The 23,375-nt window shown below is 50.2% G+C and overlaps 2 protein-coding genes across 2 annotated transcripts; both read right to left on the minus strand.

Moving 5' to 3' along the window:
* Nucleotides 1–3,983: 3,983 nt before the first annotated feature.
* LOC135389320 (uncharacterized) lies at nucleotides 3,984–4,490 on the minus strand. The gene has a single exon (XM_064619382.1). It carries the CDS (start codon nucleotides 4,488–4,490, stop codon nucleotides 3,984–3,986), a length of 507 nt encoding a protein of 168 aa, XP_064475452.1.
* A 9,206-nt stretch (nucleotides 4,491–13,696) lies between these two features.
* On the minus strand, nucleotides 13,697–14,212 carry LOC135389321 (uncharacterized). Its single transcript, XM_064619384.1, has one exon. It carries the CDS (start codon nucleotides 14,210–14,212, stop codon nucleotides 13,697–13,699), a length of 516 nt encoding a protein of 171 aa, XP_064475454.1.
* Between the last annotated feature and the right edge of the window lie 9,163 nt (nucleotides 14,213–23,375).

Raw genomic sequence — 23,375 nt, forward strand, 5'->3', positions numbered from 1 at the left:
GAAAGAAGGAGCGGCCCCTTCTGTATTTTCACGGAAACGGAAGGCACAAATCTTTACCTCCACTTGGCGTTTCCGTGTACGTCTGCTTCCCGCTGTGGGGAAAAAAAGAAGTAGAAACATAGGTACGAACCCATCTCTCATTGGAGAGATCGCCTTCAGACTTCCACAAGATCTCCGAATCGAACATCTTGAGGCGGTGTTCGGAGTTCACCGTGTTTATCCCATTCACCTGGCAGCCGCACATGGAGCTCGAGGGATATTTGACGTCACGCGCTCCTCAGATTTTCCCGCCATGCTTTGCGGCAGCGGGTGCGCTCCATGGGCGATCGTGTCGCGTGGGCGGCCCAGCGGGCTCGTAATCGTCAAAAATATGCCCATCCGCACACCGTACTCACAAAATACTAGTGGCACCGTAATTCTACGTAAGATTTATACCTTGTTCGGATCCTTTCTTGCAATTGACAAATTTCGCTTCAGTTCTCCTTTAAACTTACACACCTTGCCCTTTAATTTGACTCGCCTGCAAACGGCACTCTCTAATTTGTGGAAGCTGGCGAGACAAGCAATATACAGTATCTGTTTTCGGTTTGGAACGGTATGCCACTGTGCTAAGAGTTTATATGTGTACGTCTATATTTGTGCTTTTTAAAACTTCGTGCTCATTGTCCATAACGGAAATAGAGAAACAAACAAAGAGGAGCAACAGAGAAAGAAAGATACAGTAGCCGAAGCTGAAATAGAATGGCAGAAGAAAAAAACGCCTACAGGCCTAGTAAGAATCTGTCCACTTCCTCAGCAGCTCAATAAAACAGTATCGATAATAATGAGAAAAAATATATAGGGCCCTGAGCACGTATGTAAGGAAAGCCCGTGCAACATCTGTGCATCTCCGTGTAACTTCCTGTGAGGACAAACGACTGATATTTGTGGGAAGCCCAAACTGTGGCCACTCGGAGATATGGGGAACGTCCGTGGGGAAAATGTCTCCCAGGGAGATCCGAATTTCTGGGAAAGGATATCCCCAAGAACACCGCGGAACGTTTTGTTCCGTTTGGATAAATGCACCTTCGGCGTAGATGCATCGGAATTCCTTGGTCATCACATTGATCGACACGGCATAACACCGCTGCAAGAGAAAGTCGACGCCCCCTACTTTCCCCTACAAAGACTTTCCCCTACCACCGACCCGTCGAAGGCTGCGAGAATTCTTGGGACTTGTGAACTTCTACCGACGGTTCATTCCTCACTGCGCCCAAATTCTCCAGCCTCTTCACAACCTCTTGACAGGCTCACGCAGTCCAACCAGTGCCGTGGAATGGAACCCTCAAGCGAAAAATGCGCTCGACCAAGCAAAACAAGCACTTTCCGACGCCGTTCGCTTTGCCCACCCTCGTTCTGGCGCTCCAACATGTCTCATGGTTGACGCTTCGGACAAAGCTGTCGGAGCCGCACTTCACCAACGAAATGACTATGGACATTTGCAACCGCTCGGATTCTTCTCCAGGAGGAGGAAACCTGCTGAAACCAGATACAGCACATTCAGCCGCGAATTGCTCGCAGTGTATCTGGCTGTCAAGCACTACTGTCATTTCCTGGTTGGAATTCAGTTTGCCATCTTAACTGACCACAAGCTCCCGACCTTTGCCGTCATTTCCGGCAGTTCGAATCATTCACCACGAGAACTTCGTCACATGTGCTTCGTGAGTGAATTCACCACCGACATCCAACATAGCGACAGGAAGTATCAACGTCGTTGCCGACGCGTTATCGTGCCTCGCCGTCAACGCCATCGCTGCTCTCCCGCTGTCGGTTCCCCTGCCATGGCTACAGCGCAACGTGAGGACACAGAGTTGGAAGCCTTTCGGATTTCACTTTCCACCAACTACCAGGATGTCGTCCTACCTGTGTCTGCACAAACCCTCATTTGCGAGTTGTCGACAAGTACACCACGTCCATTCATACCTGCTGCATTCCGACGCGAATTGTTCGACTCTCTGCATTCCCTTTGAGATCCCGGGATCCGTGCAACGCAGTCTAATTTATGCTGTGTGATAATTAACGCTCTTTGAGTGCTTAAGCTCTATGTGCAGTATCACACAGGCAAACACTACCAGGTTGCACACAGAAACAGGGGAGTCAAATTTCACTTTGCAGTTGCTTTAAATGGTGATGCAGGTTTAAATGGTGATGCGAATTCCATGGAACGATACTACTATACTCATGAAGAAAACTGGGGGCGGTACATAGCATCATGTGCAGTGATATCTGATAATTGTCACCTCATTTGGCATGACAAAGACGACATATACAGTGCTTTACAAGAGTTTACGGAACACGCGCTGGCGCATTCTTTCCTCAGAATGACACACTAGCACCTAATGGGACCGTAAGGGCTTATAGGCATATGCCTAGGTAACCCAGTCACCTGTTTGCAAGTCCGTACGGTACCATTCACAAGTAGCGTGTCACTCTGAAAAAGGAGTGCGCCGGAGCGTGTTCCGTAAATTGCTTTCTAACACTGCGACTGCAGAGGTAAAAAGCAGGTCGCTGACATGGAAAAATGTGTGATGCACTAACATGGCAGTGCTCCCCACTGCCTTCAGTGTGCCCTCCCAATAGTAGATATTATTGAAATACACAGTCGTGGCGGTGTCGTAGCCAGTGAAGTATACATCTTATATTTGTACCCTTGAAATTATCAAGAACGTTATCGTTGTTGTTGTTATTCTTGTTGATCACAAACTTTACTAAATATCTGAGCTTGCTCATCAGTGTCATCCCCTTCACTCACATCAGACAAGTGAAAAGTAATGTCTCTTCAGTCACGTGTGCTGGACATAAGAAACAAATTAACTAATATGAAACTACGAGTGATGCATATCCTGTATTTTGCCCTATATGTTTTGGTCTTGGGACTTTTTCTTGCATACCTGTGTAATCAAATCTTTACAAAGTATGCAAAACGTGTCAGCTCCTAACACAAGCACAAGGGCGAAAAAAATATATAGAAGAAAAAGTCCCACAAAAGGCTCACAAACACGCGCTTCCTACACGCGCTCACAGTTGCTTCGTACTCGTCTTACGATGCACACAAAAAAAACTGCAACATCCTCCCCCGCGCAAAATAGAGTTAGTCAATGTCTAGTCATTTCTAACGGGTACAATAGCTGCACAGGCCGTCGAGTTATAGTCCCATTGGGTACCCTCACTGTACAAGAGCGTACATTGCCATCTCGACCGGGATGGACTTCGTTGACTCTAGCCAGCTTCAAGATATGTCGATGTGGCTTATGGTCGTGCAGAAGAACCACGTCCCCTTCCGAAAGCTTTGGGAAGCACTCCGTTGCGTTTGTTTGATGAGCTGACCTGAGCTCGAGGAGATACTCCTTCTTCCATCTTCTCCAAAACATGTCTGCAGTCTTCTGTTTTTGTCACCATCTTCGGATGCTTGACTGGGCTGTTGAGGATTGAACTTCATGCGAAGGTTTCTCGGGTAGTTCCGTTAAGGTCCTGTCTATTAGTAGATGAGCTGGAGTCAGCGCGGCAGGTTCGTCGGGAGTGGAATGAAGAAAGGTGAGAGGTCTGGAGTTAACAACTGCCTCCACTTCCTGAGGGAGAGTTTCCATCTCTTCGAATGTGAGGCACTGTCTTCCCAGAATTCGCTGCAAGCAGCTCTTGACCGTCCGTATCAGCCGTTCCCACATTCCGCCCCTCCATGCAGCCCGTTCGACGATGAACCTCCAGTTAATACGTCTTGCAGACATAAAGTCTTGTGATTCGGTGCTACGCATTACCCTCCACAAGTCTTGAATACCCCTCGACGCCTTCTTAAAAGCAAGGGCATTGTCGCTGTATATGATAGAAGGAGTTCCCCTTCTTGATATAAATCGTCGGAACGCCATGAGGAACGCTTTCGCCGTTGTATCGGTCACTAACTCGAGATGAATTGATCTCGTCATGGCACATGTGAAGAGGAGGATATATTACTTAGAGGAGGATTCGTAACCTTTACTATCTTTGATGTACAACGGTCCCGCAAAGTCGACACCTGTGGTCTCAAAGGGGTGAGTCGGGTTTGTCGGAACATCTGGCAAAGGCGCAGTTGGCGCTGTGATTCGAGTAGCACGAAACCTTACGCATACGGTGCAGTCGTGTATGATCGAGTTCACAATCTGGCTGGCCTGGACTATCCACCACTTCTCTCGCAAGGTCGACAATGTCAGTTGTACCCCTCCATGTAGCGTTAGTTCATGTGCATTCTGAACAATCAGCTTGGATAGCGTGTGCTTCATTGATAGCAGAATGGGATACTTGATATCTTCAGGGTAGTCCGAGCACTGTAGTCTGCCCGTAAGCCGCATCACTCCATTTTCATCGAGAAACGGATTCAGCTTCAGAAGCTTCGATTGTTTGGCAATTTCCTCGTTGCGACTGACTGCGAACGTCTCTTCGGGGTAGACTTCACGTTTGACATGTCTCACCCATAACATCTCGGAGTCCGCCACTTCAGATGCCGTAAGCGCCCCTTTGTTTTTTTACTTTAGTGCGGCAATTCCACACAAATCTTCTTATCCATGCGGTGACCCGCACAACGCGGTTGTAACTGCTGTACTTAGAAAGCTCGAATAGAGGAGAACGCCCCTTTAAATCACCTACAGTCACTAGTGCGGCTCTCAGCTTTTCTTCCGTCCGCATCTCCTTCACCGCAAGGCTTGGGCCTTGGGCCTTGCGTGGATGGGAAAGCCACCCTGGTCCTTCAAACCACTGTGTGTTCTGACTTAATGACCTGACGGTAAGTCCCCTTGTTAAGGCGTCCGCTGGGTTATCGCAGCCAGGGCAATGCCTCCACTGCTGCTGACGGCTATTCGCCTGGATCCCTGCCACTCTGTTCCTCACGAAGGGCTTCCACCCCGTTGAGTCACCTCGGATCCAGCTTAGCGTAATGGTGGAGTCGGTACAGAATGTCGTCTCAAGGTTCGACAAAGACAGCGCTTGACTCAGGAACTTGGCTATTCGCACTCCTATCAGGGTGCCCATTAGTTTCAGCCAAAGGCAAAGTGACCTTCTTGAGTGGTGCTACTCGAGACTTTGCGAACAGCAGGGATATCTTTGTTTCTCCAATCTCACTCGTGCTCCGTAGGAGGGCGCATGCTCCATATGCCTGCGGACTAGCATCCGTGAAGATGTGCATTTCATACGTGCACAAAGAGCCTTCGGTTGGAAGCACACATCTTTCCACTGAGACCATATGCAGATCGGGCAGCTCCTTAAGCCAGAGGTTCCATGTCTTCGATATCTCCTCTGGGAGTTTGGAGTCCCAATCTATCTTCGCCTTCCAGAGTTCTTGAAGAGCATCTTGACTCGAATGGTATACGGTGACAGGAACCCCAGAGGATCGAACAGCCTGGCGGAAGCCTGCAGTATGGATCTCTTGTTGTCTTTCATGTCAGCAATGACATCCAGCAGGTGTTGTGCTGAGAACCTCAGTCTGTCACTAGATCGGTCCCACACCACCCCGAGTACCTTGGTATGTGCAGTGTCGACGAATGATTTTCCTTCGCTAGCTGCGCCTGTGTCGGACTGCAGGAACATAGGCTGTAGCTCAGCAGAGTTGGACGCCCATTTGCTTAGTTTCATTCCTGCCCCCTGAACGATGTCTTCCGCCTTTTGGACCAGATGTTTCCCTTCCAAAACGTTGGCTACGCCCACAAGGAGATCGTCGACATAGAAAGAATTTATTAGTGCTTGGGCCAGATCTTTGTTCGACCCCTCTACTGATGCTGTAGAGTTGCAGTCAACAGGAAAGGACTCGCCGATGTCCTGAAAGGCACCCTCGTCATTCTCCAACACTCCATTTCAGGCTGTGGATCGTCCCATGCTTGAGCATGGTTAAACCACAAGAAACGGAGAGCATCTCTGTCTTTCTCGCGAATGCCGACTTGCAGAAATGCCTTTCGGATATCCGCTGTGAATGCTATTCTGTGTAGTCTGAAACGCAACAGGACAGGCACCAGGTCTGCTCCCAACTTAGGCCCCTTCTCCAAGTGGTCATTCAGCGATATAGCTCCAGATGCGCGTGATGAGGCGTGAGCACTGCCCTGTGAGGCATGTAGTAATGCAAACCAGTCAGGGCTGTGCCTTCGTTGACCTTCTCGGCGTGCCCATTTTCAAGTATGGAATTCCGCCCCCTAAATCCCACTTGGGGTAGAACCCAACCAGTCTTTTGCCCAACCGCTGCACCGGAAGACACGGACAGAAGTGAAAAGCACAACTCTTTAATCAGTCAACCAGGGAAGCGTACACGGGGAAACATTCCTATGAACTTACATGGACTGTCTCCAAGTGAACCGGGCGGGAGCAATCCTTTGAGAACCGCGCTCCACTCAGCCAAAAGAGGCCTCCTGCCTATTCGGTCTCGAGTTAAATAATCTTCGCCGGGAGAGACAGCCAGTTTGCCCTCTCCCGGCGAGATAACGGCGCCGCCGTGTGGCCGCGTTATCCCACACCTTCCCCCACTAAGCGAAGGAGTCAAGTCACAAATCAAATGTCCGGTAGGTCCGGGAGATCAAGGAGATGATCTTCTTGTGTGCGAGGAAGCTGGTGGGAAGGGGCCAAAAGTTCCGGCTGTAGACGACGAATAACAGCTAGAGCTGCCTGGAGGTCATGCAGGTTCACCGGATTAGACGGGGCTGGTGCTCCTTGGGTGCGGCCGAGGTGGAGGGACCCACGGCGATGGGTCTCGGTGTGAATTTGGGGCACCTGGCAGATGGGGCACAGTCTCAGCACTTCCTCCGGGCTGTAGAGTGCTGGTGGTTCGGAGGGGAACCGTTCCTCAAGGGTGAACCCCCTGAAGGGTTCTGGGATCGCAGATGGGGGGTCTCCCCGCAAGGGTCGAGCTTGGTCCCGCCAGCGTCGTCGGGAGACGTAGCTGATGCTGGCTTCTCCTAGGTCATCTAGCGTGGTCCAAGTGGCAACATGGTGGAGCGGCCGGGAGGCGGAGTGGACCAGAGCCGGTTGGGTGGGCCGACTGGACAGTGGAGGTGGAGGGTACCGACGGGGGGTTCGGGACCTCGGGCGGGGCCTGCGACCAAAAAAAAGGGAAAACGTCACCTCGGTTGTTTACGTGGGCGAAGGTTATAGCGGGTAATCCCGGGAACCCCGCCCTGGGCAGTAGTCTCTTGGGGGGATGGTTGACCGGCCCTAGGGGGACTTGAGGGAGAGCGGGCTTGCGATGATAGATCGTGGTCCTCCTCCCACCTGCCGCTGTCCGAGATGCGCTGGCTGAAGGTCTTGAGGTCTTGTACGTGGACGGGGCCCGTTTCTTCGTTGTCGCTGCAACGCTCGAGCCTGTAAGTGACCGGAGTTAGCTGTGCGCTTACCCGATAAGGACCGTCCCATCGATCAGCGAGAGAGGCAGCAAAGCCTTTCGCTGCATCGCTAAGGGGATGTGTTCGCCTTAGTACCAGATCTCCAACGCGGTAAATGACCTGGCGCCGACCTTTATTGTACTGGAGAGACTGCTCCAGTCTTGCGACCTCAAGACTCTCTCGTGCCAAACGAATGGCAGTCGAAATTCTATCGCGAAGATCATTAGCATACTTCGCGTACGAACGACTAGGCTGTGCGTGCCGTGTTCGCAACGTGTTTTCGAGGGGGAACACAATTTCCCGTCCGAAATTCAAATAAGCCGGGGTAAATCCTGTCGACCTATTTTCCGTAGTACGAGTGGCAAAGCCAAGCTCCGTAAGACGGGCGTCCCAATCTTTATGCCTTTCGGTAAAAGATACCAACATCATCTTGATGTTGCGATTAACCCGCTCGGTTATGTTCGCCTGAGGGTGATAAGGGGACGTCTTTACGTGACGTATGCTCAACGCAGAGCAACTATCGACAAACACCTTACTTGTAAAGTACGAGGCGTTATCCGTGATGAGCTGGTCCGGGAATCCAAACCGGGAAAAAACGTCCAGCAGTCTGTCCCAGATCCGAGCGGACACCAACTTCCGCAGGGGGTAAAGCTCAACCCACTTCGTGAAGTGATCTGTAACAACTAACAGATACTGGTTACCACGGGGACTTCTGGGATAAGGACCCATTACGTCACATGCGACTATCTGCCAAGGTTTCTGGCTAACAGTCGGTTGCAGCAAGCCGGGAGGCTGCCCTCCACGCGGCTTAGACTTCTGACATATCGGACAGCTGCGTGTATACCGCAAAACATCCTGTCTCATGCCCGGCCAAGTCGCGATACGACACAACTTAGAATAAGTCTTGCTGCCGCTACCGTGACCCGACAATGCAGAATCATGGAAGTATTTGAGGAATGACTTACGTAGCTTCCTTGGAACTACGATCCGAAAGGGGCTATCACCAACCTCCTCGTCGTCCGCCTGGGGAATGTACCGGACCAGGAGACCATCCTCGCTCAGCTGGTAGGAGTCGTACCTCTCCTCAGCGTCTTCCGTGCCTTCCAGGTTTGCTGTTTCCAGCCACCTCGACACACGCTGACAAAGGCCGTCGGTCCCCTGCGCTTCCAGGATGTCGTTCCTGGTTACAATCTGTCCCCACGAGAGCTCCTCCTCCGTGACGGTCTGGTTAACCGCGGCCACAAGCTCCTGCGGAATAACGACGTCCTCAAGGGGCAACGGTGCTCGAGATAGCGCGTCTGCCACCTTATTTGAGGTTCCCCTCCGGTATTCCACCGAGAAGTCATATCGCTGCAACGTTAAACTCCAACGTGCGAGCCGTCCGGCTGGGTTTTTCAACCGCTTTAACCAGGACAGTGCCTGATGGTCAGTTTGGATAGTGAATTTCGCACCATCCAAATACATGTCGAACTTATGTAGTGCGAACATGATTGCTAGGCACTCCTTCTCCGTTACGCTATAATTGCGTTCGGGAGGCGTCAGCGTACGGCTTGCAAATGCCACGGGCTGGAGTTCACCGTGATGCTCTTGTAACAAGACTGCACCAAGGCCGTAATCGCTCGCATCTGTTTGAAGTACAAATGGGCGATTGAGGTCCGGGAGATACAAGCGGGTAGTTTCCGCAATCGCTTTAGCGAGAGAGGTAAACGCCTGTTCCTGCGCTTGTCCCCACGACCATCGTGCTCCCTTCCGCAAAAGCCAAGTTAGCGGTTGCGTTAGGTCTGCGCATCGCGGTATAAACTGTCTATAAAAGCCAATCATACCAAGGAAGCGCTGCAAGCTTTTCACATCCGTCGGGCGGGGATACTCAAGGATAGCTTTTAGCTTGTCCTCGTTCGGCCTGACCGTGCCGGACTCCACCTTGAACCCGAGGAGATCGATGCTGTTGGTAGCCAACTGCATCTTCCGGGGATTGACAGTCAATCCTGCAGCCTGCATGCGTTCTAACACCACTTTCAAATGAGAAAGGTGTTCCTGGAATGTACGTGAAAAAATTACTACGTCATCCATGTACGCCATAGCGAAATTGTATTTCGCATCGCCAAGCACCTCGTCCATCACTCGCTGAAAACTAGCGGGAGAATTAGACAGTCCAAAAGGCAGTCGGACAAATTCAAATAATCCCCTGTGACAGGTAAATGCTGTTTTCTCAACATCATCCGGTGCTATCGGAATCTGCAGGAATCCTCTACTGCAGTCCAAAGTTGTAAACACGTGGGCGGATCCCAACGAATACATGATCGAGTCTATCGAGGGAAAAGGGTACGAATCTCTTACCGTCACCTCGTTCAGTCGGCGGTAATCCACGCACAACCTTGCGGTTCCATCCTTTTTCGGCGCAAGAACCACCGGAAAAGCCCAAGGGCTGCGAGAAGGTCTCACAGCACCGGTCTCGATCATTTCATCCAGCGCAGCATCGAGGAGCTTGCGCTTATGCACACTCAAAGGCCGAGGATTACATCGCCAGGGCCTTGCGTCGCCGGTTTCTATCCGGTGCTCCAATGCATGGGTTAGACCTGGTCTCTCTGTGAACATACAGGAGAATGGCCGCAATGCTTTAGCGAGCATGCGTCGCTGGTCTGGGCTTCCTGGAAATCGTTTCAGGACGTCCTCCAAAACAGCGGGTACGACCGTCGCTGTTAGGTGTTCTGCTCCGGAAAATAGCTCAACGGACGTAGATTGTCCAGCTCCGGGATCCTGGGCCTCCTCACCAGTCCGGTTCTGCTCCGTTTCCGGCGTCGTCCACTCCATGAAGGGGTAGAAGGTAGTACCGCTTGCATGCTGGTAGCCTCCGCGACGTAAGTCCAGGACGAGTCCCATCCGGATAATGAAGTCGCGTCCCAGGATCATCAGTCCCGCCAATCCAGGCAGGTAGATGAAGCGTTGTCTGACACGTTGTCCGTCGACGGTCAAAGTGAGACGTACTGCTCCTCCGGCTGGTACCACTGCATCTGATGCGAGCCGTAGGCAGGTCCTGGTCGTCCGTACGGAAATGTTCCGCTCCCGGCACCAATCGTGGATGGTGTCACCTATCAGGGATACAGCCGCTCCAGTGTCCACCAAAGCCGCAACGTCCTTACTCAGAACGCGCGCCACGATAAACGGTCCGATGTTGCATATGTCATCCTGCGCTCGACATGCGAGCGGGACCGAGGCCACTACGTTATCAGACAAGATAGCATGGTTAGAATTCGCTTGCTTCTTATCGACATTTTCAGCAGCCGACGACAGAACTGTGTCATTCCCAATTACCGCCGCCGGCGTCCCGGGTTTCCCTGCGGGGGTTGTCTGGGGGTGGTAGTGGTCTGCTGCGGGCAGTTACGACGAAAATGACCGCGTTCACCGCAACCGTAACAACGGGGTTGTGTTCCTGCGTTATTACTTGCTCTAGAGTCGCGCCTGTCCTGCCGTGGTGCATGACGTGCATCACCGACTTCGCGCTCGCGCGGCTCTGCTCGTGCAGACCTCGCTCGGTTCCTTTGCTCATATGCAAAGGGATCCAAAGAACGGTAAACTGGCCCGGCGGACGAACCGCCGTGTGTTCCAACAGTCCCACGGGGGTTTAGTTCCGTGTCTAACGACTGTCTCGGCCCGTTCCATGCGCAGCTAGGCTCCAGCGTTTGTTCCGGCCTAGGCGGTGGGCGGTACTGCAATTCCGCCAACAAATCTGCTTGGATGACACGGGCTTCTTTAGCGAGGTCATCGAGCGAAGAAAAGCTTCGCCCCCGCAAATAAGGCTTAAAACGAGGGTGACATTGGCGAATAGCGCGGGCCACCTTCTCGCTTTCCGTCGCGAGCGGTTCAGCTCTGCGGTACAGCTCTTGGATTGCCCGGGTATATTCCAACAGGCTCTCCTCCGCGTGCTGCGTTCGAGTCATGAGTTCCTCGCGCATACGCATTGCATAATCCGGGGGCAAAAATTCCTCCCGAAACAGCCGCTGAAATTCGGTCATAGACGGAAATGCGGGTTTAGACCGGCGCCACACAGCAGCTGAGCTTACCAATGCAGCGGGTAGTATCCGGCGCAGGACGGCTTCGTCGGTTGCTCCCACGGCTGTCTGGTAAGCCTTCAGGTCCGCAAGAAAATCTTCGACGGACTTGGCGTCGCTGTAGCCCGAAAATGTCGGTATCGTCAAGTTCAGGCGTAGCGGGGGTTCCGAGGACGGCTGGGCGGCGGACGTGCTACTGGGGAGCTGCTGCGACAATAAAGCGCAGAGAGCTGTGATCTGCCGAAGCAGGTCCTCCGCTACTGGCGGGTCGTCCTCGTAAACGGGCTCGAGAGGGGGCCTCTTGGGCGGCATGGCCAGCAAATGCACGCTCCCGAACTACGAACAAAACAGCAAAAGCGACAGCGAGCGAAGGGCACGGGCGACAAATGCTACAAACTACACTGCAAAATACACTAGCTGTCAGTGCCTCCCGGGCGTGCGGCGAGACTGGTCGGGCCCCACGTGTGGGCGCCACTTATGGAATTCCGCCCCCTAAATCCCACTTGGGGTAGAACCCAACCAGTCTTTTGCCCAACCGCTGCACCGGAAGACACGGACAGAAGTGAAAAGCACAACTCTTTAATCAGTCAACCAGGGAAGCGTACACGGGGAAACATTCCTATGAACTTACATGGACTGTCTCCAAGTGAACCGGGCGGGAGCAATCCTTTGAGAACCGCGCTCCACTCAGCCAAAAGAGGCCTCCTGCCTATTCGGTCTCGAGTTAAATAATCTTCGCCGGGAGAGACAGCCAGTTTGCCCTGTCCCGGCGAGATAACGGCGCCGCCGTGTGGCCGCGTTATCCCACACAAGGTAACTCCTTATAACCTCGTCATACTTCGTCAAGCAGTCATTTTGGAGTAACCGTCTCGTAAGTCCTCGCAGCCGCCGGTTGGCTTCCTCGAAGTTGTCTTCCAATTCCCCTGTACGAGGTTTCCAGGGTAGGGCCACCTCGTACCGGCCGTCCACATAACGAATGCTTCTTTGAAATTCTTCAAGCACCGCTGTGCCATGCTCGTTGTTGTTTGTCGTTACGACTGAGATACCAATACTTTCTAACTTCCAGAACTTCTCCAGCACATCATCTTGATACACACTAACTCCAGTTCTTAAGACGCATATCGTCGTGGCTGCTGAAGTTTCAGCATAGCCATGTGTGTCCTGTGAATGCCCTTGAAACGACCTCACGAACACTGTTCCAATTGCTACCAACTTGTCATCGTCTGCATGCCTCTTCACTTCTTCAATAGCTTCAATTCAATAGCTGCCAGATTTCGTCACTGCCTATTAGCAGTCCAATGCCAGCTTCACACTGAACATTGGGGAACAAGGAGTCGTCGGCTATCTGGTGTCCTTGTCGACGAAGCCTTTCGACGAACTCCTGATTAGCTGGAATTTCCGCAAGATCCTTGCAAATGAGCGGAATAGTAGTTGCGCGTATGACATAGTCCACAGGACGATACTGACTCCGCAGGTGAAGTTCAACCACCTTCCCTAAGTGAGTCTTGTTAGCGGTAGACGCACTGGCAAAAGTGTTCAACCGCAACTTGCTCTCACCTACAACTTTCAGGTTCAGCTTCTGCGCAATGTCGTCACGGATGAAGGTAAGCTGACTACCTCCATCGATGATGCCACGAAGTTGGGTACACACGGTGTCAGATGACGCCCATAGTCTGAAGGTCTGCAAATGAACCTCGGCACGTCCCCTTTGGTCGCGGTGCTGGGTGGTGGTCATTATGTTGGTCACGGTGTCGTTACTACTTGTCGGACTTGGTCTCCTTGAGGGATCGCAGACAACGGAAGCGTGTCTGTTTCCACAATGTTTACAGACAACGTTAACACGACAGTCCTTGGACCGGGGACCTCTTTTCGTACACCGAAAGCAGCGCATATCCTTTGAAAGTTTTTTTTATCTTTTCGGCGATCGACAGTCCTGCACTGCAGTACAGTGTGCTGTGGCCGGTGGATGCACAGAGGACGCACTTTGGAGTTCCTTCAACGCACGCTTGGAGTACCGTTCTGGTAGGAATAAGTTTGTTTCTTGCCCCGTTAGTATGTTGGGCCCTTGAAGCCTTCTGACTTCCTCACTGCTGACTGTATTGCAGTCCAGATCGTTCTAGGCTATCTAATTCCGCTCTGGTAAAGTCGAGGACCTTCGACAACCCATCTGTAGTCTTTACGCCGCAGTCATCTTGAGCAACTGGCCAGGTAGACCTATCCCTGTGCTCTGCGGTCCCGTCGTCGCTGGGGGTCCTCTTGTGTCGATGCATTCGGTGGTACTCAACCACCATCTCTGAAACGGTAGGCTGAGAAAGGGATGTCGGCGATCATCGACGAGTAACTACTTGTTGACACTCCCAGCGCCTTGAGACATCGCATGTTGGCTTGTAGATGGTCATACAAAGACTGTAGTCCATGTACGTCTCTCTGTGATTTCACAGCTGGTAAATCCCGTAGCCTCGCGAGATACTCACGATGTATAAGAGAGGTGTCTCCGAAACGCTGCAATAGTATCTCAATCGCGTCGTCGTAGAAGGACTCTGTTGATTGCAGTCCACGAAGGGAAGCAGCTGCCCGTCCTTTCAACGACGCGTTTAGGTACTGGAACTTCTCTGTCTTATTCAGCTGCTGGTTTTCATGTACTGCCGTCTTGAACTGCTCCCAAAACGGTCGCCATTCTGTGAGCTCACCGGCGAAGGTCATCAACTGCAACTTAGGTAGCTTGATCCCCGCTTGGACTTGTTGGTTGCTCTGTGGCATACGAGGTGACACTGGCTCCGACTGAGGAGAAGCCATGTGCCGTTCCAAAAGCTGAAAATCAGCAAGCCGTGTCCGTAGTTCCGCAGTCGCACTAGCAGTTTGCTCTTCATATCGGAATACTACTTCGTACTCCGCGGGTAAATCCTAGTCCTTTATGAAGGGCTCGATTTCTGCGTTCAGCGCTTGTAATTCCTTGTAACTTTCTTCTATGCGGGCTAGAAGTCAATTCAAAGCGGTCTTACTGACACCGACGTCCTGCCGAAGATCCGTGACCTCGTTCACGAGTTGAGTAATTCGTGTACGCCTTGCTGCTCTTTTAGACTTAAGCCGGTCCATGATCAGTCTTCGAAACGTTCAATATCTTGTACAGCCAGGCAAGTTCCCGGGTTTCGGCACCAGAAATATGTTGTGGAATATTCACTCCGGGAATAAAGGAACTGTACTTGCCACTTCGAATACGTTTAATTTCAGCGACCAGCTTCAACCATGCCCGAGTACAGAGGGACCACAAAACGTATCAGCTCCTAACACGAGCACAACGTCTAAAAAAATATATATAGAAGAAGAAAAAGTCCCCCAAAAGGCTCACAGACTCGCGTTTCTTACACGCGCTCTCAGTTGCTTCGTAGTCGTCTTACGATGCACACAAAGAAAGCTGCAATAGCATCCATGCCAGGTTCGCATACAGGTATGAAAACGAACTCATGAACAACAACAACTTTATTTTCGACCTTGGAGAGTGGGCAGTTTCATCGCCACAGGCGATACTCTACCCCATTGCTGGTTGGAATGGGGGGAATAAAATAACGAGCCCCTTCACAATAACAATCGAAGTCCGATGGTGTCCAGAAATGTCAGAAGAACTTTGAGCGCAGACCGTTGCTTGGCTGGATTGGACCAGGGACCAAGCAATTTCGATAGGGAGAAAGGGCGAGAGTCCAGCTGACGAAGAGACTCGGAGAGTGTGGTTCGGGAAGGTTCGTAGTGAGGGCAATGAAGAAGAATATGCTCCAGATTCTCAAGAGCACCACAGTGGCAGCAGGTGGGAGAGTCAACTTGTCTCAAGCGGTAATGCCACTGAGCTGTAAAGGCCACATCGAGGCGCATTCGGTGGATTAATGCAGCACCTTGACGAGAGGAGTTTCGTGGCATGCGGAAAGCGAGCGTTGGATCAACTCTGCTCAACATAGAGGGGGGAAGAATGTCGGTTGCCCGTTGGCGGGAAGCCAGAGGTGTCAGGGGCGGGAAGCCAGGGGTGATGAGATTCCATCATGCTGATGGTAAAGATAATGCCCCCAACGCCAGAAGCGCTTGAACCTCGGACAGTTGCGACGCACCACGAAATGCAGAGACAACTGCCTTGACTGCCGCGAGTACCGCAGAGAAAAGTGTAAAAGAAGGCACAGCTTCGGTGGCTGATGGTGGTAACTGTCTTTCAATGCCTGCGCTGGTGCTGTCACACTTGCGTTTGTGCATGTAATTTGCTTTGATGCAGAAGGGGCGTGTCGCATGGCTGCTTCTGTTTGTCTTGGCCGCATACCGGGGTGGGAGTGCAGGAAAGTCGTGTTCATTTGTTCTAGTCGTGACGGTGGCACTACCACCCTTGGGAGCGTCAGACGGAAGTCGTATGATCCGATCTTGGTGTCTTCTTGTGGCAGCGGTCTTCATGGGACATAAAGAGAACGATGCAGGATGTCTGGATTTATAGTCAGCACACGTTGGCTCTCTCTTATTGTTTGTTACAGTCTGATCCGCGGTGAGGCCGAGCGCCATAGGATTGACAGTTATAGCACTGCATGGGGCCTTCTATGTATTCGTCGACGATGAAGGTCTGACATTCGAGTGCAATTCGCTGTGGAAGATGGACTGTGGGTCGAAACGTAAGGATGACACTGCGGAACGGAGGGTGACCTGCTGTTCTCCACACGCAGAAAAATTATTGCAATCCGTGGAGACAGCTCGTTCTTACTCGATGACGGCAAGGTGTGGGACGCAAGCAAGCTCCATAGAATACGCGAAGGCGCGCCACACAAGTATGGCACGAATGTCCATAGCCAGAACGAAGGTGAGCGACTTCTACTTCTACCTCGCAAGTTGAGCGGCGTTGCTTTTGGACAACGCTCATCGACCAGCTGCCAACGACCCTCAACCAGCGCCTGTCCTTCCACCTTCCACGCGGGAGCTTCAATGAACACGACACGAGACTTTCTATAAAGGCAGCCGAGAAAGACGACCACCGCATCACCTGCGATACTGAAATGACTTGTTTTGGGTTTGTTTCTATGGTGTAGTTTTCGTGAGGGGAAGAAGTGTGCTGTCACCACATGTTCCGCATTTTAATTCACGTCGTTAGTGTTATGTAGCCAAATGTACATACATCTACAGCATTGTAAAAAACGTTGTTAATATGGTACACTACAGATTGCAACCTCACGAGGAAGGTTGCTTCATCCTAGCACAGTTTTAGGGAATTAAGAATGTTGGAAAGCGGATGTCCGAAAGCGACACTGGTGATCAAGGCGAAATAAAGTGGGGTGGGACGATAAACTTTGTTCGAAAAACCCTAGTTGACTCGCTATATATGTATCGTAGATAAGCTTTAAGCGAGCTCGTACAATAGTAAAACCCGCGCACAACGATGCCTCACGCAATTATGTACACCGTAGAACGATCGTTTTTACTTTTACCGTCAAAATGTACATTGTCTCTATGGAGAATGGACCCGCGCATAACAATGAACTTTGGCGTTCTGAGTTTTCGTACAGCAATATCTGACGACGTCACGCTTACGGACCAACTTTGGCAGCGCGCTGTTCGGCGTTGCAGTCGAAATAGTGACGGTCACCCCAGCACGGACTTCAAATTTTCGCATCGAACATAATGGGAATAGGCATTACAAACAATCATTCCTATACAGGCTTTTGAACTTTTTCTAATTTTTGCCTAAGGCCAATTTCACACGGCCCCCAAACTGTACTACAGCATTCCAAAATTGGTCGGATATATGATTGATAAACAGCTTCTTTGGTGCCTGGGAGCGCCCACAAAGTTCCCTCTGGAAAATTTCAACCTGTCGTTCTCTCTGTTTACAATTTTAGTGTCATGTATCCCACATAAGGTGTTTGTTTAATGTTACGCCCATGTGTATTTTCAAAAAAAAAAAGGCAACGCACTTACATTTAGTAGTCTTCAAGGACATGTTCCAATTGTCCAACCCATGTTTTAATCTTAATGAAATCGGTTTGAAGAAACAACAACAACAGCTTTATTACGGGATGATGACTGGGGAGTTTCATCGCCGGGGGCGATACTCTACCGGGGAATGAAATAATGCGCCCCTTCACAATAAGGATCGAAGTCCTGTGGTGTCCAGAAAGGTGAAGAGAGCCTTTAGGGCAGAGCGTTGGTGTTCTGCATGTGGCCAGAGACCAAGCAATTTTGTGAGAGAGAGGGGGCGCCAGTCTAGCTCGTTGAGGCATCAGGAAAGTACGGTTCGGGAAGGTTAGTAATGTGGGCAATGGAGAACAATCTGCTGTATATCTTCAACAGCACCGCAGTGGCTGCAGTGCGGAGAGGCAACCTGTCTCAAGCGGTAGCGCCACTGTGCTATGAAGCCCACCTCGTGGCGCATTCGATGAACTAATGCGGCATATTGACGAGAGATATGTGCAGGCATGCGGAAAGCGAGCGCTGGATCAACTCTGCTCAGCATGGCGAGGGGGGATGTCAGCGGTCCGTTGGCGGGTAGTCAGAGGAGTCACGAGGCGTCGAAGCACAGACCGACGATCTCCTCTCAGCAGTGTAATACGCGTCCGTATCCGAGACGAGAGAGCTGCTTCGGCGGCGCTGTCAGCCTGTTCATTGCCTTCGACAATGGGCTGGAACCAGTGGTGGGCAGTACTTGAAGTACCAAGTACTCAAGTAGGAAGGGAGATGCCTCAGGACAGAAGCCGCCGATATTTCGAACAGAGATTGCTCTTCTTCTGGGCCCAGAAGAAGAACAGTCTCTGTTCGAAATATCGGCGGCTTCTGTCCTGAGGCAACTCCCTTCCTACATCTCTACCGGATCGCTGGATTTCTACCCATCCAAGTACTCAAGTAGTACTTTAGGTACATTTCTGTGTACTTGTACTTTACTTTAAGTAAATTTTAAATCGTGTACTTTGTACCGTACTTAAAGTACTTTTTTCCGAGTATTTTCCCATCAAGTACTCAAGTACTCAAACTTGGACTCCAATCAAAAAAATCACAAAAGAGTATAACAAATGCAACCTACTAAACGCGCTAAAATGACAACAAGAAAACGAAAACACACAGATAGTGCCATGTGTGTGTTTTCGTCGTCTTGCCGTCATTTTAGCGCTTGTAGCGGGATGCAGTACCAAGAGTCCCAGTCTGACATTTTAGCAAAAATGATTTTTGTGCTGTTAAAGAGCGTATTTGTTGAAGCAAATTTATTGTTGAGAGGCTTGAAATGTTGAAAACGTATCAACGCTTCTAAGATTATGTAAAATGAATGGAATGCAAAGACACGCACACATTATGACACTGTAACCGGCAGCACAATGACTTAGTCAGTTGTCATTTCAGTTCTCTCAATGCAGGGTTCTATGTTTTTTATATTGTTTCCTTCATTGGCAATTAATAATCAATTTATATCACACTGTGTTATTGCATTACATGATGAACACTCTGAAAGACACACATGCTTTCATTTTTACATTTTACGTTTTTAATTGGTCACATGGATTACATTGCTGCAGATCACAGTCGTATAAAAATGATGGCTTACATTGTGCTTAACCATTTTTACTTTCTTCATATTCTTTTTGAACATGTTGTATTTCAAAAAGCAGCATGGAATGCCCAGAAATATATAATCTCGGTTGGCCTGTGCTTTTTTTTCCTTGAAATTGCATAGCCTGTTATAGCAGAAGATTAGTACCGGAACACCACACTAGCTGGGTGATCTTGGATCAGTCAGGGTATAATACAGCACAGCTGACTGATTACCTCTATACATGTAACTGCAAATTATGTCATCTGATTAAGTTCATATTCACAGATTAGCACTTAACCTAGGACTTTATGGCTTTAGAGCATTTGTCAAGGACGCTCGCTAAAGTTTTGCAAAAAAAGCAAGACACAGATACTAAACAGTGAAATGCAAAGTGATACAAATTAAATTCGCAATGTACTTGATGAATACTTGAAGTACTTTGGCTAGTACTTTGTACTTTACTTGAAGTACATTTGGAATTGGGTACTTTGTACTGTACTTGAAGTACTAATGTTGCCAGGTACTTAGTACTTTACTTTAAGTATAATTTTGAGGTACTTTGCCCATTACTGGATGGAACCCATTGGAGAACGAGCCTGTGCCCTGCTTCGTAGACAAGTTTGTAAGGCATAAACACATCCATAACCAAAGGTGCGGAGATAGGAGCCTCGGATACCAGAATTTTCAGTTGCTTGCAGCGCAGATGTTGAGTCAGTGAATACCACCCAACTCCGTGGGGTAAAGTGAACGCGCTGCAGCCAGAACGGTATGGCATAGAGTTCCGTAGCTGTGGAGGAGGTTTGGTGCGAAAGGCGACGTCCTTTAACTACGCCTTCGGATGGGATGACGAATGCCGACGCGGACTTGCCATTTCGAGATGCGCCATCGGTGTATGCGGCGGAAGAGGTAGAGAACTTCGCGTCTACGACAGCATAAAAAATTGACTTGAATGACTTGAACCTGATCTCTGTGGTCCTGGAGGTCCCGAAGACGCGCGAAGGTGAGTGGCACAGGCAGAGACCAGGGGGCGTCCGGCGGTATGACGTCCTTAGGTATGAAGCCATTGAGAGCCTGGCGTGTCCTCTGCGCTACGCGGTGACGATATCGAATATTTCTAAGTGGTTGACGGGGAATCTGCGCACGCAAACGTAGGAAGTGTCGAGCCGTTTCCCGCTCACGGAGGACCGCCACCGGGAGTTCACAAGCTTCATCTAGGAGTTGCCGTGTGCAGCCATTCTTGGAATTCCATGGCAGCGACGAAGGCTTTGGTCGAACAGGGCCTGAAGGGTATTTAACGATGTTGTAGAAACACTGAGCAAGACTGGAAGGCTGAAAAGCACAGTCGCTCTCACCATGAACGGCTAGAAGGGATGGTTGATCACAGCTCCAGCGTAAGCCAGAAAGACGTTGAATTGCAGGCAGCCATCGCTGCACTTTGGTTTCAAGGTGCTCAATGTGGCGATCCCGGCGCAGGTTCGAGCCCGGAACGCACAGGCTCGAGCTTCTTTGCACCCACCCACACAGGGAAATTACTCATAGCCTCTGAGTGAAGGGAGCTCGATGCGCTTTTCGTGCGAAAGGTCCATTCCAAGTCGCGTAAGGTAGAGGTGGACATTGTTTAAGATTTGTTGCAAACGGCGCTGAATGGCTGGTCGTGACTCGCCTACTGTCCCAAGGGCATCGTCATCGGCATACACGGGGAATGCTACTTTGCGAGGAACTACCCATTTTAGTCCTGTCATTACCACATTAAAGAGTGTACGACTGAGAATGCTTCCTTGGGGTACGCCTTGATAAACACGTTGCTTAAGGCTTTGGATGTGCGGACAGCGACAGTTCGATCCGAAAGGAAATCGTGGACCCAGCTGAAGAGTCGACCTGATACTCAGAAAAAAACGCAAGGCGTGGAGCACACATAGATGTGCGAGACGGTTTCGTATGCGCGCTTAATGTCCAGGAAGACCGATATACAACGATCCGTCGATGAGCACGAGCATGTTGGACTGTAGAGACTAGCTTGAGAACTGGATCCATTGAGCTTCGGTGGCGACGAAATCCAGCCATTTCTTGAGGGAACGGACCTGGTTTTTCAAGCCATCAGTCAAGGTGATGCAAAACCATTCTCTCCGTCAGCCTTCCTATACAGCTTGTCAGGCTCACAGGGCGAAAGGAGGATAGGGCAATTGGGGGTTTGCCTGGTTTGAGGATGCGAAGAACCAATGCCTCCTTCCAGGTAGATGGTACGCATCCCTGTAACCAAGACGTATTATAAACATGAAGGAGAGCTTGGACTGACCGCTCGTCAAGGTTTCGCAGTGCGGAATAGGTAATTGTATCTGGTCTGGGGACGATCACACATTCACAAGTTTCAACGCAGACTTCAGCCCGATTAGAATAAAGTCGCGGTTCATAACCACGGGTGAACGAAGCCTGTCTTGGTGAATTTCTGTCGTGAAGCTCTGGACAAAACTGTTGTGTACCGCAGATGTTGAGTGCAGCAGCCGATGTCGTTAGGTCGACTGAGAAATCTGTCGCTAGCGTGATTTCGTCTACACCCTTAACGATAGCCAATGCCGCGAGAGGATTCTTTTCTGGGGGCGCATCCTTCAGAGTTAGAATTGTCCTCCAGATCTTTGTGGCCCTGTCAAACGGTGAAAGGCGTTGACAAAACTTACGCCAACGCTTCCAGTCTTCTTTCTTAAAGGGACTGTCGCATCCGGAACCATGGTTACGAATCCAATACCAATGTGTTCGGTACACTACCATGAACTACTTGCCAAATTTTCTCCTTGCAAAACGGCCCGGGTGATGAGGAATCGAATTTAAAAGATCGGGTTTCGTTTTGATCCTCGAAAGCGCCAGCGCCAACAACATCGCGTGACGCAAGTTGGAATCTGGCTAATCCGCCGTGAAGGACGCTGTCGTCTGCCGCCAAGTCTGGGGCTGCTTTGCTGTTTTTTGTTTGTTTTTCTTCCTGCACGTCGCTCATATTCACATGTGAGGTTCACTAACTAGTGACGCGGATACTCTTTGTGAATCGAGAGAATCTCTACGCTTGCATGGTTCGCGTGAGATGTCGTTTGGAAACTGATGCAGCGTTCCTGACTCCAGGAAAACTTCCTTCGAAGACCTCGACGTTGATTTCGCACGCCTATAGGGTACAGCTACAGCAAGACGAAGCGAAAGCTGGAAGCAGCTATATCACTAGCGGGTATCCAGATGAAGCAAGGAGTATTCATGCTGTCCGTGTATGCGCCTCGCATTTCACCGATGATGTGTACTTGGATGAGAACATCATGCAAATGCAACTTGGATTGACACAAAAAAGGAAAGAACTTAAGCTTGACGCCGTTTCGACAGTGTTCCACGAACAAAGGGAGCCAGCAACTTCGACAGTAAGTCACAATGTCTATGCAGTTTCCCAATCGGATCTGTCACTCTTGCGCGTGAGTAGCAGTAAAAGACGAAATCGGTACAACATAACGTATCCCCTAACATATGATTAATAAATAGATAAATAAAATACAATAAACAAGTAAAAACGAGTTTCGTGTCGGACGCGTCAGACGCGTTTCACGCACACAGACGCGTGAAACTTTCCCTGTTACTGAACCTCTGACTTTCGCCTCCTTTTGTGGAAAGTGGTAGACATGATTGGTTTTCATGTGTGTTACAGCTGCAGGCAGCTCGACAGGGTCAAGCGCAAGTGGTAGGTATATTACTTAAATATATTTAATGTGTTCACAATTTTTGGACACAGAACAGTTCACAAACTATGAACCCCGATCACTAAAAGGGAGAACTGACGCTGTCTGTGTGCTGATGTTAGAAACAGGCCCTATATACAAGCAGTACCGTCTGTCCGTAACATAAGCGTCATAAACCAATTCCCAGTTTCCTGTTATCTCGCTGTTTGTGAACTGTTTGTTGTTGAGCTGTTTGTGTGCTGTAGGGCGGCGGTTTTAGCGGTTGTCGTAGCCAACTTGAGGTGCACTTTTGACGTTCTGTGTTCTAGAAGGATCAGGTGCTGCTGATCCAAGTCCCATCCATCCATCCATGAAACGGCATGAAACAATGTACTTGTGTGCACCACAATTTTAATAACTGAAAATACTACGATTTGTCGCCGGTGTTAGGCCTAGTGAACACGGCGATCACAACGAAATCATAACAAAAACGGCGCTGTGCTGCACAATCTTATATTTAACAGCTGGATATAACAGATTTCATGGATATAAACATTCTTGCCTCTTATATTGCAACTATTCATGTAGATTTGTTTAGAAATCATACCGACAACAGAATGTGTCCCAGCAGGTGGTTCTGCCGGCAGCGGTACAACGACGGAAGCAGACGACAATTCCCGTCGTGCTTTACGCTCCCTAGGTGGCGATTATCAAATTTGCACCTAGAGTCACT

This window comes from Ornithodoros turicata, chromosome 3, assembly GCF_037126465.1.
Source record: "Ornithodoros turicata isolate Travis chromosome 3, ASM3712646v1, whole genome shotgun sequence".
NCBI classification, from domain to species: Eukaryota; Metazoa; Arthropoda; class Arachnida; order Ixodida; family Argasidae; genus Ornithodoros; species Ornithodoros turicata.